The sequence below is a fragment of the Furipterus horrens genome, unplaced genomic scaffold, assembly GCF_987537825.1.
Source record: "Furipterus horrens unplaced genomic scaffold, mFurHor1.1.pri manual_scaffold_7, whole genome shotgun sequence".
Taxonomy (NCBI): domain Eukaryota; kingdom Metazoa; phylum Chordata; class Mammalia; order Chiroptera; family Furipteridae; genus Furipterus; species Furipterus horrens.
In genome coordinates this window covers 117,891,347-117,911,692 of record NW_028327177.1, presented here as the reverse complement: position 1 = coordinate 117,911,692, position 20,346 = coordinate 117,891,347, and the positions used below count along the sequence as shown (strand labels likewise).

Sequence of the window (20,346 nt, the reverse complement as noted above, 5' to 3'; positions counted from 1 at the left end):
GCACTTACAATGCTGCTGGCCCATAATCTTTTTCTGGGTTACCTGACACTGAACTCTTCAGGTCCCCTCCTGCCCCTCCTTTACCTGGTCCTTCTTCTCCTTTACCTCCCACTTCCTCAATGGGAGCTTTCTCTAAACTGCCCTCCTCCAGCTCCCTCTCCTACCTCTTGGCTGAGGCCCTCGAGCATTCCCAAATGTACTAACCCCCCACCCAAATTCATCCTTACTTTTCTGTCAATCGCAGGATCACAATTATAGTCCCCTATGTGAGTCACAACAGCCGATATCTGAGGAACATTTATCTCAGGTGTATACCAGATGCCGGGTTAAATATTTTACGTGCATTACTACATTCAGCTAATACGAATAATCACGGTACATCCCAAGAGAGAGTTATTATTCTCCCTTCTGCAGTGGAGGAAACTGAAAGGTTCAGTAACTTGTGTCAGATGACTCGGGAATGGCAGAGTCGGAATTCAAACCCAGGTCTGCTTGGCCCTTGATCACTTGTAGGTGCTGTCCCACTGATAAACTCACTAAATGCACCATACCCATTCGCAAACATTCCTGAGCACGGTGCCTGGCACTGGAGATACAGAGATGGAGGCTTCTCCTGTCCTCAGAGGGCCCCACAAAACCAGCTGCTTTCCATCACCGGGATTTCAATTCTGGACCTATCCTGGACTCAATCAAGTCAAATCCATTTTCAATTGGCATACGTGTGCACACACGCACACGTGCACGCACGTTGCCTCTCCCAGGCATTACGTCACTGATGTGGCCTAATTCCATGAATTTAGCTCATGTCCTTTTTCCCCGTGGGCAGCCACCACCACCCACTTAAACTGCTGCTCTCTTAGCCTCCTCCCTGTGCCACTCAAACAAGCCAACAGATGAATAAGCCTAACGTTCGGGCCTCACCGAGTTCCTCTCCAGCTCAAAAGCCTTCAAGGGCTCTCTAATACTCAACTACAAATATTAAAAGATGCTAAAAAGCCTTTGTAACTCATACCAGCTTAAGCTCCTCCTGGATCCCTGAGCTACTGGTTTACCAGCCAAATCGGACAACTTGCTGGTCCTCAAAGGCACCTGACACGTGCCTACGTCCCAAAACCCTGCCTAGGTCAGTCAGCACACAGCACCTCTCTCAGGCCTGTCTGTCAACCTCTCACCCAGCCTCCCAGGCCCTGATCAAGTACTAGTCCCTTCCTTCTGCCTGAGGTCTCCTCTTCCCTCCACCCTCTCAACTCTACCCCTAAAATACTTCTGCCTTATTACCACACTTAGCACATATTAATGTAAATATAAATACACACGAACACATCTTTTCAACCACACAGACCACAAACCTCCTGAGATCAGGTACTAGGTAGGTTTATATCTATATTGACTTTCTAGATCAGTAGTTCTCAACCTTCCTAATGCCACAACCCTTTAATACAGTTCCTCATGTTGTGGTGACCCCCAACCATAAAATCATTTTCGTTGCTACTTCATAACTGTAATTTTGCTACTGTTATGAATCGTAATGTAAATATCTGATATGCAGGATGTATTTCCGTTGTTACAAATTGAACATAACTAAAGCATAGTGGTTAATCACAAAAACAATATGTAATTATATATGTGTTTTCCGATGGTCTTACGCGACCCCTGTGAAGGGTCGTTTGACTCCCAGAGGGGTCACAACCCACAGGTTGAGAACCACTGTCCCAGATCAAGCACAGGGCCTAACACACGGTAAGATTCAGTAAGTCTTTGCAGAATAAATGACACCACTGGCAAGTCAGAAGTTCTAGAGCCTTTGGTTTCTTTAAAAAGAAAGGTTGGGGTGAGAACCACCTCAGAAAAGTCTAGATTCACGTTCAAAACTGTGGGAGAGGTCAGGGAAGGCAGGGAGCTCCTCAGGAGAAGAGCAATCTTCTCTGTTTGCCACACACTCAATTTTAAATACCTTATTACAAAGACAAGTAAAAAGAATCATTTGAGGGCTCTCCCTTATGTTATTGCTCTCCTTTTTATTAAGTTTACAAAAAAGAAATGTTTATTTTGTAAACATTCATTATTTTCTTTCAACATAATATAATCTGTAGAAACACAGCCAAGAGCTACATTATTTCACTTGTAACAGCTTAACTGGCATCTGTCAGAGTCATGAACAAAACTAGATATGTGTAAGCATTAAGCATGCCCCAGAGTCACCTGGTGGCCGAAAAACCAACATTCGTAATCAATGAGGGGAGGGGGGGGAGACGGGGAGGAGGAGGAGGAAGAGGAACACAGAATTTCAACTGACACATGTCAGCGCTCTTCACAACCAAATGCTAGTCTGGGTGGAATGAAGTCACCCGTCATTTGCCAATGTCCAAATATGAAATTCCATGAAGAGAAAGAAGCTACAGTTTATATTGAAAAAGCCCCATTTTCATTTGGATAGTCTCTTTGACCAAAAAATGTTAGCAGATGCTTTATGCCTATTGGCATTAATACACATAGTAGTATGTACCTGCTGCTATTAGTCCTCATAATCCAGGCAAAACAGCTAGAACTCGTCACACAAAGTATCTTTAACAATCCATGATTTTTAAAGACATGGCTCTCTCTTAACACTTTATTTAATTAAAACAAATACTGTACACTACATAAAAATTTCTAGCAAAATCTTTTTGAAGGCTGCATCTTTATTTTATTCTGAAGCTAGTTTCATATGATTAATTAAAATCGATAATCATGGCCCTTGTTATATGCCTTTTTTTTTTTCTTTACTTTGATTGAATAAGTAAAAACATCATGGAGAAACTTTATGTTTTAACATTTGTACTTGTTCTCATACTTAACAGATCAAAAGATTTCTCAACTGAAACCTCAACTGGCCACGTCCTAAGTTAAAACACATGGCAGGAAATGAAGTTTTCCATAAAATAACATTTAGACTCTTCTACTGGTTCAATAAAATAACAATACATTTGCCAACTTTTACTAGCACACATTTTTAATGCTTTGACAAAGTCAGCATCTAAAAGGAAATTCCATCATACTGATTTAAAGAGCTGGTTTTATATAGGGTATCTTGATGTTACTGCTGCTACAAGTCTCGGTACAGGAAATAGGTCTTTCTTTGGGAAACCGAAGTGACTTCCTCTGTTCATTCCCATTCATTCTTTCGTTGGCTTAAAAATTTAAACAAAGCCAAGATTAACGATGACCTGAAACAAAAGAGGGCACAGAGAATTTCTGAGTTGAAGAAAAATTTAGTCATCATCAAAAATAGTATGTCATTTTACACATAAGGACACCAAGGCCCAGAGACATTATTTCAACTGTGGCAGAAATACCAATCTGATGAGCAGGAACCTGATTAAGATACTGGTTTTACTGAAGTGATTAACTGCTAAAAGGAAACGCCCAAAATCCTGTCCACTGTACAACTTTATCCCTGTCAACACGACATCCTGGCAAATGAATTCTCTTTGCTCCTACCAAAGGCTAACCTGTCTGCTTGGGCTGATCTCCTCTCTGCCTTTTCAAGCCTTCACTCGAGCAAGTACCCCCTCTCATCCACCACCCTTTGCTCCCCTCTCCATGAGAACACACGCGAGAACGCGAATCTTTCACGTCATATAACAACATCAGGAGCAAACACTTATATATAAAGTTTAGCATGCGCCAGGCACTTCACATATATTAATTCATTCAATGTTCACAGAAACTGTAAAAGGCATGTATCAGTATATCCCCGTTTTATATATGAGAAAACCTGAGGTCCCACAGCTTGTATGAGGCAAAGCAGATACACGTACTGGAATCCAGGCACTTGACCACTATGCTTCGGTGCTTCTCAAAATACAGCAAAACAAGCCTCTCCCTTAGTCCAGCTTTCACCCATTCCTCTTCTCACATTCACATAAGAATTTTTCAAGAGTTATATATGGTCATGGCTCCACTGTCTTATCTGCCATTCCCTCTCCAACACAACACGGTCAAGACTTTCACTCTCGGCAGTGTACCAAAGCCAGTCATTCTGGTCACCCACTACCCACTTCGCTAAATCCAATGGTAACCCCTCAGCGGAATCAAACAGAGGGGACCCCTCCCTCTGTGAAACACTTTTCTCCTGGCTTTACCAACACCTGCTGACTTCCTTTTAACCTCACTGGCCACTCTCCTGGCCATTCTTCTTCTGCTTGACCTCTAAATGTTGGCACATCCCAGGGCTGAGGTGTGGGCCCTCTTCCCATACTCTCTACACCGCTTAAACTTTTTATTTCTAGCAATGAACTCCAAACTCATATATCCAACTGCTGATTTGAATTTCCATTTCAAACAGCACATCCAACACAGAATGCTTTTATCCCCCGAAGTTTCTTCCTTTTTATTATTATGGAAAATTTCAAACATCTTCAAAACTAGTTAAAACAGTACAATGAACTTCCATGAACCCATGCCCTAGATTCAACAGTTGGTATGAGCTGATAAAACTCACAGCTAATCTTGTTTCGTCTGTAACTCTATCCACTGCCCACCCTCCCACCTCAGATTATTCCAAAATTCAGCTCTTTATTTCCCCTCCTCTCAACTAGGTCTTCCCCACGTTAGCAAATACATGCCACCATCATCATCCACCCTGAGTATTCAAATCCCAAAGCTGGGAATCCCTGGGTTTCCTCCCCTGTCACTAACAGCACTCTCACCTTGATCTGTGGACCACGTGAGCCCTGCCTCCATCCCAGATCTACCCGCTGCTCTCCACCCCCATCGCTACCATCCCGCTCTAAGCCTTCACCACCTCTCCTGGGACTGTGTCAGCAGACTCCAACCCTGGGTCAAAGCACAACAAAAACCCCCTGCTCTACCAAGCAAATAGATGACCCATTTAAAATGCAAATCACATGCCATTTCCCCGCTTAAAACTAACCGTCACCCTTAAGAGGAAAATCCCAACCCCTTATCCAAGCCCACAGGAGTTTATACAACTTGGGCCATCCTGCCACCTTCCTCTGAACACGCCAAGTCCGTTCCTGCCTCAGACCATGGCTCTCGCCAGTCCCTCTGCCAGGAATGCTGTGTACCCGTCTGGCTCTTCTCCATATTCAAGTCTCAGATCAAATGTTACGCACCCACTTAAAACAGCACCTGTACGCCAGCCGTCACCCTGTTGTACTTCCTTCATAGTGTCTTTGAAATCTGACATTCTTTGGTTTTCTGCACCAGAATGAAGCTCCACATACAATACAACAGGGCTCTACCTGCCTCACGCACTGCTATATCCCTGCTCCTATACAGGGCTGGGCACACAGCAGGCTCTCACACATGCCTGCTGAGGTTAAAATAACTTCATTTCACTGGATCCGCTGTTGGGGGGGGGGGGGGAACCTTGCCTCTTGGATCACTTAAATGACTGAACAAGTTACGTTCTGGGCATAGGAAAGAAGTAGCAGTCTAAGCAAGTCCCCATTTTTCACTGCTCACATCTGTATAGAAAGAGTACACTTGCATCATCACCTCATCGTCACCGCTGCCACTTTACAAAATGACTCATCCAAGGCAGTTCAGGTAATCAGCCTCAGAGGTGGGGTTAACACTTGTTTATTGTATCCAATGAAACATGTATGGAGTGCCTACAGTATGTCAGCACTGTGCGAGATACCGCAGCGACAGCGTTAAGTTGAGCGCCTTCCCCCAAGGATGCTCCCTCTTTGTAGGCTGCCACGCTTAGCAGGGTGAGCTGTGCACCCCAAGGAGCTGGAGACCAACCACCAGGGCGATCACACTGCACTGCCCCGGAGTTTCTCCAAGGGACTGGGCCAAGCCCTCTTCAAGCCCCACAGCAACCTCTAGGTGGTGGGTGCCTGAGGTTTCTCCCCACCACTCTCTGCCCTGTCAGAGCCAACAGTGTCATGAGGCTGGAATGCCAAGCACTGTACGCCCCAGGCTGGATAATCTGTAAAAGGCTCTCTGACCACCACCTCTGATAATCAGAGCCAATTAGATGTTCCCCTACGGGGAAACATTCCACGTTAAAGAGATGCCCCTCTTCCCACCAAGCTGAGAAGGGCACTCTGGCATACAATCTTCCCAAAATGTGCGGGTGATGACTGACAGAGAATTGTAAGGGTTAAACGTGGGACACAGGCCAGCTTTTCAGCTAAGCAGCGGAGCCTACTCAAGCCCAGGCCTCAACAAATCTGTAAGTCAAGCAGATTATCAGCACTCGATAGTCAGCACTGGGACCCATACAACCCCCAAAGGTCTCTCTCTGCCACAGGTGCCCAGCAATTTGACTTGATTAGCTATTATAGCAGCTACTAACAGCTCCCTTTCTTATGCCCACTAACACTTCAACGAGATTTTGATTTGGAACAGAGAGGAAGCTATGTGACATTTATCTCCTACCGTATAGCTCAATTAAACTTGGTCTAAATCAAGTGTCACATTCTTTTGCTAGAGTAGGAAGAAAAACCAATTTGACATCAAAGATCTGAGTTCAAGCAAGTCCTTGAAACTTAGGCTGACAACGGAATTTATCATCTAAAACAGGGCATTTGTGAGAGTTAAAGGGGGTACTATTCCACGGGGACAGGAAGCATGAGCCACAACTATCCTGGCAAACAAGGAAGCAGGATCACACTGTCTAAATCTCTTCAGTCTTCATTTCTTCACCTGTGAAATGGGGATGAGGATCCCTACACGTCCCTCCCAGGGTGGCTCTGAGAATTAAGTAACAACTTGTTGTATAATCGAGTGCTTTATTTTAAAAAAGATAACAATACACACAAGGCATTTGTAGGGTAAGGCACAAGCTTTGAAGAGAAGCAAACTAGTACAATTAAAAAACCATTAGTGGTTTTCCCAAAATCAATTAGGTGCACAAAATCAGTTTCTTCTAATCAGAGTCCCACTAGAATGAGGTCAGGGACCTTATCTATCATTTTCAATGCTACAACCCCAGGACCTAGCCTACTGTCTGGCATATTTCCAAATGATTGCATAAAAACCAGTAATTTAAAAAATTCTTTCATTACCAAACTCTCCCATAAAACTGGTGAATAAGAGTATATCTTGCTCAGTGGACCCGCCCTCTACAGAGCCAAGCACAGAGGGGCCCCTCCAGTAAAAACTTAGCCTTACATAACAATGCTCACTGCATTACACTATTTCTACTCTTATCTCCTTGACATTTCCAAGGTTACCCAGACTGCTTAGTCTTTTGTTCCTTAAGAAAAGAATGTGAACTCAACACAAACAGTCAAATGTCATTCAATTCAGAGCTCAGTTTCCTGCAGCAGCATGACTCCAGACTGGTTACATTTATAGCCTAAAATAAGAAGCAGCAACATCTTAATATTCTCATTCAATAAGTTCTCTATAGGGAACCCAATGCTTAATAAGGAAAGGATGTTTCTGGGTGGTGAGTGCTCCATTCTTTACCCACTCAGGAAGGGCAGCAGGATCCTTCGGCTTCAGAATCACAGACTTGGGCCGGAGCTTCCCTCTGGCCCTAGGAGAGGCCACCAGTTATCTCCCAGGTTCTGTCATCCTATCCCTAGGCTGCCTCACAGACTTGAAATGAAGAGCAAGGGGCAACGGGGATTCTGTAAAGTATACTCGCAATACAAATTAAAGGCAAGAGTGGTAGACAAGACCATGTGGTGGGCTAGTTCCATTACGGCCCAACATGAGGCACTGTTCATTTCAACAAATCCAAGGTTGGACTGGGGTGAGGCCCTGATGACCTTACACTGCTGAGGCAGGACATCATCAAGCTCTATGTAGCTCCTCCCAGCCCCCAGCTCTGATTCTATTTGGGAAAGAATGAAAATTGGAAACAGAAGAGGAGTTGCAAATGGAAAACTCACCAAGATAATATCATTGTTGAAATTAGCCCTATAATCTTCTGACTTCTGGGCATTAAAATTCTCAAATTTTCGATCACATAGTTAAGAGTTTCCATTAACTTCCTTGGTAGTTTCTTTAAACTTGGCTTAAAATAACTGTCCCAAAAGTCTCAATAATGTTGTCCTGTAAAAATCTGAAGTTACTATTCTACTTCGGGGACTGGCAAACTACAACCCACAGACCATATCTAGGTGTTTTGATAAAGAATATTTTATTGGAACCCAGCAACACCAATCTGTGTGTTGTCCACGGCTGCTTCCACACTGTAAGGGCAGTTCTATAGCTGGGACTGAAGACAGCATGGCCCTGAAGCCTCAGATACTTAGACTGCTGGCCCTCACAGAAAACCTGCCAAGTTCCGCTCTAGTTCTACATGCCTCAAGACGTAATAGAAAAGAACACAGTCCAAGACTTTTAAAACCATTTTTAATTCAAAACTGGCAACGTTTTGCTTTTTAAAAGAGAAATTCTAACAAATCGCACATTTAAAAAATCAGCATTTTTGTGTGCTCAACAAACCAGAAAAAAAGTATTTTCAGATTTATTATCAGTGGGAAAAGTGTATTTTGCCACACATTCATAAATCTATTATGCTGAACTAATTTTACACAGACGTCTCAAAAAAACATTGGCTTAAAGCTAAATCCACAAGCATACCGCCCTCGATCCCAAAGCAATGTTCTGAAAATAGAACTAGCTTGAAAAGTGGGGCCTAAACAAGATTCTTTTCCATTAAAAAGTATCCTATTCTTACTACTAAAAATTAAATTACTGCAACAATACAATTCCTGGCCATGCTTATAGAAGTATATAAATCCTTCTTTATATGAAATAGATTTTTTAACTTACAACACTAAGCTAAATATATCTAAATACGTAAAGAATCACTAACAGAGCAAAACAAATAACCACTTTATGTTTTTAAAAGAAAATGTGGTTACTCACTGAGGTAAAGGGTGAGGATCCTTATTTCCCAGCCCCTGACACCCTTCAGGTGGTGGATTAGCTTTGTACAGTTTGAACATGGTGGGGAAAAGTCAGCACAGGAGAAGGGTTAAATGAGCTCGTCCACCTTCCTTTCTCAGATGTTAGTGTTTTCTCCCCTGATTAAATAAGTTGTTCTATAGAAGGGATAAGAACAAGGACTTTGAGACATGGTGGAAAGGAAGGAAGGAAGGAAAGAAAGAGGGAAAGAAAGAGAGAAAGAGAGAAAGAAGGAAAGAAAGAAAGAAAGAAAGAAAGAAAGAAAGAAAGAAAGAAAGAAAGAAAGAGGAAAGAAAAAAAGAAAAGGTAAGCTATTTGTAAAACGTGGGCTCTAAAAGGAGTTCTACTCCTAAAACATAACCCTACACATCATATCTGTGAGGATCGTTCCCTCAATTGCTGCTATAGGTCCTTCATCAAAAATATTAATCTATTCATTCCAAGTCTAAAATGAAAATTTTGAGTATTTCACTGTCGTCTTTTCAAACAGGTATCATATGTCCTGCTCAGCAAAGTTCTGAAGAGAAAAATAACAAACTTTCCCTGGCCGTCTTCCGAGGGAATGCGCTATTTGAGTGCCCTCTCCATAGCCAGTCATGACTGTGCAAACTGTCCAGCCTAGAAAAACCTGCCACAGCCCCAACGTACGAACCTCCCGTCGAACGACATTTGCAGTTCTCTCCAAGTGATCAGTTTTCCTTTTGGATTTCATTATGCTGTAAAAAAAAAGTAAAATTAGGTTAAGTATTATCCTCATAAGAAATAATTAAATTAGTTTCCCCTGTAATATCATGACTATCCAAAATACAATATAACATTATGGATCCTAGAAAACGGTCAATGAAAATTTGCTCATCTAATTAAAGTGTAACGATTTACTGACGTTACAAACATTTAAGCAGTATGTTATGTTATGCCTTCAGGAGTCTGACATGCTTCCCAGGAGCATCAGCAGGTCAGGTCTCTGAAAATCAACCTCAAACGGCACTGAAGGGTGATGACTCACCTGGTTCGAGTAAGGTGGCGCAAAGCGCTGGGTGTCACCCTCCACAAAGCAGCCTGGGTACAGATGGCTCCAACAGAGCCTCGCAACAACGCGGGAATCAAGACAGCAGTACAGGCCATGGTGCTTCCTAGGCAAACATAAAACTGAAAGTTAAAATATGCTAGGAAAAAGTGGCGAAATATCAGACTATTTTAGGAGCCAATGAAAAAGGATTTAGATTTTTGTTGGTGCTGTTATGAGCTGATCTAATGACAAAGCAATTAAGGGCCTAATTCTCCCTGACAAAATTTAGAGTTAATTTAACTGATCTCCACAGTACACAGGTATGTAATTATTGGTGCCATCAAATATTCATGTTCTCTATTAGTTTCCAAAATCTCTGACCAAGTTCACATGCCTTATCTTACACTATTACAGGAGAGTAGATTTTCTAACTGCCTGATAACTGTACTCCAACCAAAGAGCACCACATAAGTCTTTAATATTTGATAAAGTGCAAGAGACAAACAAAAGTTCACAGCAATGAGAACAAACTGCAACTACAAGTGGTGACACAGATGAATATTACAAATATCACACTGAATGAAAAGAATGAAAGCAGCCATTCAATAGCAGAGTCTATGGATCCAGTAATATAAAGCACAGAAACAGACAAAATTCATCTATGAATGTCACTTCATAATCTGAATGCTGACTGCATGGGTATTCTCATTTTGTAAAAATTAAACCACAGAGGATTTTTAGGGCAGTAAAAATACTCTGTATGATACCATAATAACAGGTACATATCATTATACATTTGTCCAAATCCATAGAAAGTACAGCATCAAAAGTGAGCTGTAATATAAGCTACGGCCTTTGGGTGGTAATGATGTGTCAGTGGAGGTTCATCAACTGTGACAACTCTACCACTCTAGTGCAAGATGCTGATAATGGGCAGGCTATGCGTGTGTGGGGACAGGGGGCATATGGGAAATCAATTGTGTGGATAAAAAAATTAATCAAACTGTCCTCTTAGGATTTATGTAGTTTTCTGTTTCTAAGTTATACTTGAGTAAAAAGTTTAAAAAACAAAAACCCAGAAAGGTTCCTAACATTTCAAAGTCTAAAAACTATTAGCCTATCAGGAAAAGCACTGATTAAGAGGCAGATAATGGTTTTTTAGGGGGTTCCTACCATTGTTTTCCTCCTCCCATTCTTAAATATTTCTTTGCCTAAAATGGCCACTTGGAACATGTTACATTGCCATATCTGTCCTTTCCTATCTTAGTCAGCTTCAGAATAAATGAAGATGTATGAGAACACTCTTTTTTTCTAAGCTCTTTGGAAAGCACTATATAAATTAATTGTAATAAATTTAGTGTTAGAAAAATATTCAAGTGAGATATGGTTATGTTCCTACTCCATATGCATTAATTTAGCCCTTCATTTGACAAATATTAAGAGCTCATTATATGGCAGGCACTGGGAATAAGACACTAACAAAACAGACCTTGGGGAGCTTATATTTTAGAAGGAAGAGACAGAAAATAAATAAATCAGGTGGTAATATAAGTCATATGTAATTCATTCAGTTATAATCAAATCATATCAAAAAGCCACTGCTTCATAACTAATCTTTAAATAACATAAAAGATCTATTTCTTGCCGTCATTGTAGATAAATAATGCTATTAGCTATTTTTCTCTTAAATACATGAAGGAAGTATAATGCCTCTTTACCTCATGCAGACTAAATACAGCTTCTCCTATTTAAATATACTAAACCAAAAACGGTGCGTAATCCTCGAAAGAAAGAAACTTACTTTAGGAGTCCATGAGATTTTAGCAGTAATAAAGTATACAGCTAGCTGGCTGTCTGATATGCAATATTTTGGTCCTGATTATACTGAGACCTCCCGTTGGAACTCAGACAGTGCTTCCATATACTGAAATTCTCACAAAGTTCCTCCTGCAGTGGCAGAGACAACATGTAAGAACAACATTTTGGAAAACTGTTAAAAAGCACTACTGTCTCCTAGCTGCAAAAGAAAAGGCTCACTATAATCAGCAGGCATCACCTCACAGCAAAACTCTCAATTTTCCCCCTTTTCCTCAATTCTTCCTCTCATCTTTCTACTCTCCTTTTTTCTGGATCCCCCCCCCCAAACTTTTCTGATTCCACCTTATGAAAGACCAGAACAATGGCTGGAATAATATCATCAGTGTCATTTAAGGCCAAATTCCCTAATAAAATTTAACAAATATGTAGTTTAATATGAAAACATTGTTCTGCTCAATGTTTTAGACAACTATTGCTAAAACAGTCCTCACATAAGATACTTCTTTTAGTGGTTATGCTGTCTTGACTGGTCTACTGCTCAAATAAACTAGAAAACAAAGAAACGTTAATTTTTAAAAGCTGTTCCCTTTTAAATTCTAAAATCCTGTTTTGTAATAACCATGACCAAGAGTGCCACCTACTGGTAAATAAAGGGTATTTTTATCAAATTGTGTTCAAAGGACCTGCCAAAGGAGTAAGTTTTTTAAGCTACCTCTTTTTTGAAATAAGTCAAATAGTTTCACATACTCAATATAAGTATTTAATTAACTATATAATATTAACATATATTAAGTAATTTCTAAAACCATACAAACAAGACTATTCCATAAATGTTTATATCCTCATAGACCTTATCTTAACCCTCCCCCAAAATACTTAAATTAACTCTACTTCTGAAAGAGAAAAATTATCATACACTATAAATAGAACACATATCTATTTAAGCAGTAAAAAAAAAAATTTAATTCAAGCAATAGATTAAATTTAAAATTTAAATGACCTATACTGGTTTCTGTTCAATGAGTACACTCAATTTATTAAACAGTTACTGGGGTGCCAGGCACTCTCTTAGGCCATGGAGACACAATAAAGAACCAGACACAAGGTCCTTGGCACCAGGAATCTTTTATTATAGTGTGTGTGACAGGTGAGAGTAGGGTAGATGGGGGAATATCAGGAAATGTCTCTCTCAAGAGACATGAGCTGAAATCTGAATGATGAGGAAGACTCAGCCAAGCAGACGTTAAGAGCAGAGCATCTGGGCAGAGGCCCAATCACAGTCACACTGATGTGTTAAGGTACCATAGCCAGTGCGACCGGAAAGCCATGAGCTAGCTGAGAGTGATGTGAGTTGAGGCTGAGCAGGTAGACGTGCCAGATCAGGCCATAGTAAGGGTATGGACTTTATTCTGAGGGCAACGGGAAGCAACTGAATGGTTTCACTAAACCAGGAGGGGGACATAATCAAATTTACGTTAAAGGATCACTGAGGCACTATATGAAGAACTGATAAGGGGAGCAAAAGTCAAAGCAGGAAGTCCAATTAGAAGGCTGTAGTCTAGACTGCAATCGTTTTAAGCTACAGTCATGACAGAAGTAGATGACCATGTAATATATTTTGGAATTAAAGCCCTAAGACTTGTTCATAGATTGAATGAGGTATGAGAGCAAAACCAAGAATGCCTCAAAGATCATTAATGCACTGAAATAAATTCACAGAAATACCGTGGCACCCACTGATTTACAATCCTAGGTGCCACTGAAGAAGCACAGGGGTTCCTGGCCTTTGGCATTTGGTAAGGGAACCCTAGAGGCATGCAAGTTATTTCAAGAGTGCTTGACTTGCAATCCATGGACCTGGACTCAGATCTGACTCCTTCCTGCTTTTTGATCTTGTGCCAGTCACCTCTTATCATTTTTAAATGGGAATGCCAACACCACTTCATCGGACTGCTGAGAGAAATAAATGTCTATGGAAGTACCTGGCAAGCGTTACAAAAAACCAACCCAAATGCATTAACCCCCTGGCTCCCTGTCAAACAGTCTTGAGAGGTATGTAGTTTGATATTGCTAATAAATAATTCCCCTTAGCCTGATATATAAGAGCACTCATAAAATACAGTTTCTATTATATAATTGTGACTTATTTCTAAGTTCGATCTTATGTTAAGAATTTTAGTCACTGTTATTTTCCAGAGCTGTATGTTAGCATTTTATTATTGAATAAATCTGTGATCTCAAATGAACCTACAGCAACTAGTAAATCTGCTTTTGTCATGCTTTCGGGGTACAAAAATATCTCATTCAAGAATGTTTCCATTACTTTTAAAGAATAAATATAAAGTTTAATAGTCGTGTTTTATTTTAAAATGCTGGGGGAAGTAAAAAGAAACTGCATCATATGTTTGGCAATGGTTTTATTTTCTTCTGCACAGTATGAACTCAAAACTGGGCAGAACCATACAGGGAACCAACTCTGGCCAGACAAGGGGTATGGCTAACAGATAGCAGATGAAAATAGTATGTAAAGCCAAGGAAGCACCCCAAATCTAGGTCTCCAGGGAACCAGCATGGCTCTAGTGAGAATCTCAGCAGTCTGCAGAGGGGTGCGTAGATACGTATTATGTATATGCATGAAGTGAATATAAGCTAGGTGTAGTAAATATGATTGCTGAACCAAGTAAAACTCATAATGCCCATACAGAAGAGTGTTAGATCTGAAAGGGCTCTTGTAAACTATCTCTTATACAATCCATTTTTAGTCAGAAGAAATGAGGCCCAAAGAATGTAAATATCCAGCTTCCAGTGCTACAACAGTCAGATTCTGGACCCAGCTTCTCTACCAGCATTTGAATTAATGCCTAGTAATGAAACTCTATACCCGTGAAAGCGGGTTGTGGCAAAACAGGCACTAGCTCTGCTTCCAAGGCAAAACACCTTTTATCTGCACTTCGCTTCAAGGTATAAAGAGGCCTCATGGTAGTAACTCCGCCCTCTGATGCCATTCCTTTTACAAACAAGAAACCGTGGTTCACATAAGTTAAGTAATGTGTTGCCAGGCTTTGGGGACAGACAGCATCTTCATTTCCTACATGTATGATTTTGGTCTAGGTACCCAACTCTGTATCTCACTTTGAAGATTACTAATATGGAATATCAAACCAGGCACAAAGCAAAGTCTTTATAATAAAAGGTGATCCTATTACTGTTATTACAAGTCACTGTAGTAAATTATGTCACATGCTTAGCAAACACAGGACTAGAATTCCATCTGCTTCCCAGGTCTTGGTCCTTTCAGCAACACACTTTAGGGCATTTGAAGATAATCTGGGGTGGGGAAGAGGCGGGGATATACCTGAACAGCCAAGTGCAGCCAGGAACTACGAGCTAGGCGTCTCCCTGAACTCAAGGTCACCCGGTGAATCGAAATTCCAAGGGAGCTTTTCGTCGGTCTCCGGGAAGGCACAGAGATTGAGAAGGCTGAGCTGCTCCCGCCGCCGAAGACCAAGCCGGGCTGCAGCCCTTCCCCCAGGGGCGCCGAGGGCCCTGACTGTGCTATCTAGACCTCCTGCGGCCTTCCGGGGGTCTGGTAAAGGCCTATCGAAGGTCCACGGACGTGAGGCCAAGCAACCACAGCCACAGTAAGGTGCCTCCGCGCTCCCAGCAGTGCCAGTACCTATCCTGCTGAACCGCACCAAACTTCACCGGCCGGTGCCTGACAACTTCCGGTGCCCCAGACGTGACGTACAGCATTTCGAGCGATCCTCACATTCTATTGGTCACTTCCGTCCAATGGGCGGAGCGGTACCCGACACCACCAAGCAGCAAGCAAGTTCTTCCACTGTCTTCCAACACCCCAGCTCAGTCATCTCCATGGTGACCACGACCGGGTCACCCATTTGGCCTCCAAACCCGCTATTGCGTCATTGTCCATGCGCCGGAAGCGGTAGTTCCTGCGTGGGACCTTGGTGACAAAGCCCGGCTTAGGGAAGGCATCCGTGAAGTTAGACCGACCTGGGTCGGTTTCAGCTGGTGGAGACCCTTATCTGGCCCCCGTAGGATGGCGGTGTTTCACGACGAGGTGGAAATCGAGGACTTCCAATATGACGAGGACCTGGAGACGTATTTCTACCCCTGCCCTTGTGGCGATAACTTCTCCATTACCAAGGTAACTTCAGGGTCCCGCCCGGCTGCGCGTGAGAGCAGGCGCACTGGGGCTCAAAGATGTTCCTTCCGCCGTTCCGTAGCCCACGCCGTTCTTGTTATCCACGCCTCTTTTATCCTGTTTAGGAATACCCCGAAAGTTGATATTCTCCGCTGTCGGTGGTCATTCCGTCCTGGTCTTTAGCCAGGCCTGGGGGTGGATGGCGGGGAGCCTCAGACTTCTCTCCAACCTCCCCCACTTCGGGTCCCCGTTCCTGGGATACATCTTTGGACCCAGGGACCCGTTTTTTTCTTCCTAGAGGTTTTGAGACGACTGAACCTTGATCAACCTTCCAGGGAAAATTGGGGTTGGCATCTCTCTCGGAAGGCCCCTTTGGCCCTCACGTGCCCCGCAGGGAGGCAAACCACAGTGGAGCTAGCTGCCCATTGAGGTGGGAGGATTTGGGAGGAGTTTACAAAGCAAAGGCAATGCTGATCTTTCCGTGTTTGCTTTTGTTACAGGAAGATCTGGAGAATGGGGAAGACGTGGCAACGTGTCCTAGCTGCTCTCTCATTATAAAAGTGATTTATGACAAAGTAAGGGGTCAGATTTTAAAAGGTTGGGGGAGAGTTGTACAGAATCCTAGAGCAGTCTATGATATGTAAGTGCAGGAGAATGTTTTCTAACAGTGTTAGGTTAATGCTTTGTTTTTTAAAACAAATTGTAGAAATCATTAGTAAACAGCCGTGTTGTAAATTTAAAATTTTTTAAGCTGAAATTAACTGATTTTAGCTTTAGACAGGGCAATAAAGAAAATTGTTCTTATCTAGTGAAAGTTACTAATTATTAAATAAAGGAAATAATTATGAATCTCGTTTGCATTCTTTATTCCTCCTTTATTTAATAATTAAAATTGTTCAGATTGCTTAGATTTATTCTGAAGGGAACAATTGTATAGCATTTCTTACCTGGCTTACACACAGAACCCTGTAGTATGTTGTTTGAGATATAATCACAGTTGCAATTTTACAATTTCTTTAGTCGCTCATGTTGTTTTTTCCTCCAAGGATTTTGAAAATAGAAAACAAAATATTGAAAATAGAAAATAAAATGTGTTATTATTTGCCCATCCCAGCTTTTGGTCAGTACTTTGAATAAAGTCTTAAGTAAGAAGCTTACCTTTTTTTTTAAAGATATAATTGACATGAAGCAGCTTGATATTCTTAAGAATGACCTTTAACGTGGTTATAGGGAAGGTAGGAACAAGGCACTTAGCTTCATGAGAGAAGCTGGCTGTAATTTTGACTATAATTTAGAAGTGTAGTGATTATTCTTATATTAAAATGTGTTCTGGAACAAAAAGAGAACAGGGTAAGAGATCAGGAGGGCTGGTATGAGAAGAGGTTGCTGTTTTAACTAGGGGGCTCATGGCAGGCCTTACTGAGCAAAGATTGAACGAGGTGAGGGTGTGAGCCCTGTACACATTAAGGGTAAGAGCAGTCTGGCAAAGGGAACTTTCAGTGAAGAGGCCCTAAGGCCCTAAAACCTGCTTGGTTTTATCGAGGAACAGCAAGGAGGCCAGTGTGACCAGAGCAGAGTAATGATGGTGAGAACAGTCCAAGAAGAATTAGTGGAGTGGGGCAGGTCACGGAGGTGTTTGTGGGCCACTCTAAAGACCTTGGCTTTTCCTGTGAATGATACAGGGAGCCAATGGCGGGTTCAATAACCAAGTTGTGCCATGAGCCAACTTGAGTTTTGAAAGAGGGATTCTGGCTGCTGTGTCAGTAGACTACGAAGGAGCAAATGTAGAGGCAGGAAAACCAGGCTATTAGTCTAATTAAAGGAGGATGGGTAGATTATACCAAGCTGCAGCAGTGGGACTAGGGAGAAGTGGTTGGATTCTGGGTACACTTGAAAGGATAAGGATTTACTGATTGGGTATATGATATGAGAGGGGTCAGGGATTTCAACATGTATGGCCTTCATAAATGGAAGGTTGGATTTACCATCAACTGAAGGGGAAGTGACTGCAGGTACAGGGGCGGGAGTTGGATGTACTGCTTTTGAGAGGTCTATTTTTCATGCAAGGGAGCTGGCGAGAAGGCACTGGGGCTCAGAGAAAACAGTTATCGCTTGAGGGGTTCCATGGTAAGGAGGCAATTGATACATACAAGTACGGGGTTCCAAGAGTGGTCACTTGGTTCTGTAAATTTTAGAGTTATCAGCATATAACCAGCATTTAGAGCCATGAGATTGGGTGAGGTCACCAGGACTATGACTGTAGTACAGATGGACAAAACAAAGGACTGAGCCTTGGGCCACTCTGACATTAAACAGTCACAGAGGGAAACAAGGAATCAGCAAAGCTGGGTGGAAAGGAGCAGCCACAGAGGAAGGAGGGAAACAACTACCAGTGTCATGTTCTGGAAGCCAGATGAGAAAAGGTAGAGGAAGTGATCAGCCTCGTCAGATGCCACTGATAGATAACTGAAAATTAACCGTTGGCTCTAAGAGGCCCCTTGTGACGGTGCTGAGAGCAGTTTCAGTGGGGAAATGGAGACAGAGCCTGATGGTGGAAGACTTGCTGAAGAGAATGAGAGAATAGGGGGCAGCAAGTGCAGACATTTCTTTTAAGGAGTTTGTTGCAAAGGGATCGGAGACCTGGGGCCGAAATTGGTAGTGATAGAGAATCAAAAGAGGTTTTAGGTGGTAGACATTCAGCTGCATGGGTGAATGTAGACATAGGAAATTAGATTTAACCGGGCTTTGTTTTTGCCAAGTGACTAGGAAGGAATGAGGGGAAAGTGATTATATAATTGACTGTGGGATGTAAACTAGGTAAAGAAAACATTAAGGGAGTGAGGGGCAGTGAAAAAGGGAAAGGACAAACACACTGGAGATTCCAGAAGGATTGGAATGAGGAAGGCAAGGGAAGGGTTGGAATGAGGAAGCCAAGGGGAGTAGATGGCAGCAGCAGAGAGGAGTGGTGATGATACAGTCTCATGGCGTAAGAATCAAAGTTGGTGGGTTTTCGACAGGGCAGGAGAACAGTGGCAGAAAGGAGCAACCAGCTCCGCCTCCAATCTCAGTGGCACTGGGGCTCTGCGAGAACACACAGTCATCCCTTCAGGGCTTACATGGGAAATAAATGCCTCTTCTCAACCTCAGCATTATGGACATTTGGGGCTGAATAATTCTTTGTTATAGGGGGCTGTTCTGTGCCTCTACCCATTAGCACCCCACATCCCCAATTGTGTCAACCCAGAATGTCTCCAGACATTGCTAAATGTCCCCTGGAGACAAAATCAACACCACTCTGCACTTCCACAAGGACAGAGGAGGCTAAGAATGTGGAGCATTGTGCTGCTGATAGACCATAAATTCCAAAGAGCAGATGCTGGGCAGGAGTGAGAGAGCAACCGGCACAGGACACAGGCTGATCCTCACGGGGATCAGATTGCAGGACATGAGGGGTAACCTAGGAGGCAGAGATTTCTCATGGTGGTTGATAAGCCAGGATAAATAATCAGACATTGGACTTCCATTTACAGAATAGCTAACATTACAGATTATCTCTGCTGGGAAAACACACAAAGAGTTATCTCTTTTAGTTGGAAGAAGTAATCATTTTGAAGAGGACAGTTATTTGAATGGCCAAATACTGAAATAGGGAAGTTTTAGTGTAAGTAGTAATTAGTACAGAAACTTAAAAGGTGTGGCAATGTCTTTATAAATGTCATTTCTGAAAGGTGGATGCCCTATAATGAAGATTTGTTTGTAAGGTGCTTTATATTAAATATGAATTCATGACTAAAAACTAGACGTATAGTTTTACGCTTTTAATTCTGGTGCTGACACTGACTCTGAAGAAGGATGAAGTGATAGAGCAATGGAAGAACTCACAGAGCTAGACTGATTCTGTATCAAGATGGTAGTTTAATATTGATGCCTTTGTGACACACTCAGTGGTTAATGTAATTTTTGTTCTTTCTTAGGAGCAGTTCATGTGTGGAGAAACAGTCCCAGCCCCTTCCACCAACAAAGAGTTAGTTAAATGCTAAAAGGACTTTAGCATCCAAATCCTGAACATTTGGGAATGAGCCAAGCCAGAAAAATCAAGGCAAAGTTACTGGCTTCCTCGTGGGGACAATCATTTTATAGTTCGCTGTTCTGGATTCTTTCCATTGGCTGCCGAGTTCATCTCCAATTAAAGAAGCAAGTCTATGACATGACATATCTGAATTTCATGCTTAGAACTTTGAATTGGAAAATGTATTCTTAATTTTCCACATGAATGTAAAGGAAGATAATTTCAAGTCAGTGCTCTTTTTCCCTCAGTTTTGTTATTTTTATTATACCTATTATTACCTGATAACAGCATCATCTACCTCAAAGTCATTAGGATTCCTTAACTTAAAAAGGATTTTATTTTTAATTGGTTATTAAGATTATTAAAATTATCCCTTTTTGAAGTTGACAACAATTTTGTTAACTT

The 20,346-nt window shown here is 41.9% G+C and overlaps 2 protein-coding genes across 3 annotated transcripts in view; one reads left to right on the top strand and one right to left on the bottom strand.

The window, feature by feature from the left end:
* OXNAD1 (oxidoreductase NAD binding domain containing 1) overlaps nucleotides 1–15,888 on the bottom strand; it is a 35,189-nt gene extending 19,301 nt beyond the window's left edge. The window contains exons 1-4 of one of the 2 annotated variants that reach the window (XM_090284371.1): nucleotides 15,063–15,887; nucleotides 11,691–11,836; nucleotides 9,887–10,013; nucleotides 9,533–9,596 (exon numbers count right to left, since the gene is read on the bottom strand). In XM_090284371.1, the coding sequence (XP_090140497.1) occupies nucleotides 9,533–9,596; nucleotides 9,887–10,005 (183 nt within the window). In that variant the 5' untranslated portion in view covers nucleotides 10,006–10,013; nucleotides 11,691–11,836; nucleotides 15,063–15,887. Of the gene's footprint in view, nucleotides 1–9,532; nucleotides 9,597–9,886; nucleotides 10,014–11,690; nucleotides 11,837–15,062 lie in introns of both variants that reach the window. The other variant, XM_090284372.1, reaches the window with a different exon arrangement.
* On the top strand, nucleotides 15,559–20,083 carry DPH3 (diphthamide biosynthesis 3). Its single transcript, XM_090284373.1, has 3 exons — nucleotides 15,559–15,875; nucleotides 16,373–16,447; nucleotides 19,847–20,083. Exons 1-3 carry the CDS (start codon nucleotides 15,768–15,770, stop codon nucleotides 19,910–19,912), a joined length of 249 nt encoding a protein of 82 aa, XP_090140499.1. The 5' UTR covers nucleotides 15,559–15,767; the 3' UTR covers nucleotides 19,913–20,083.
* The last annotated feature ends 263 nt before the right edge of the window (nucleotides 20,084–20,346 follow it).

Coding starts and splice junctions, on each gene's coding strand:
- DPH3 (XM_090284373.1), top strand. CDS start 15,768: ATGGCGGTGTTTCACGACGAGGTGGAAATCGAGGACTTCCAATATGAC. Junction 15,876..16,372: donor ATAACTTCTCCATTACCAAG/GTAACTTCAGGG, acceptor CTTTTGTTACAG/GAAGATCTGGAGAATGGGGA. Junction 16,448..19,846: donor TAAAAGTGATTTATGACAAA/GTAAGGGGTCAG, acceptor GTTCTTTCTTAG/GAGCAGTTCATGTGTGGAGA.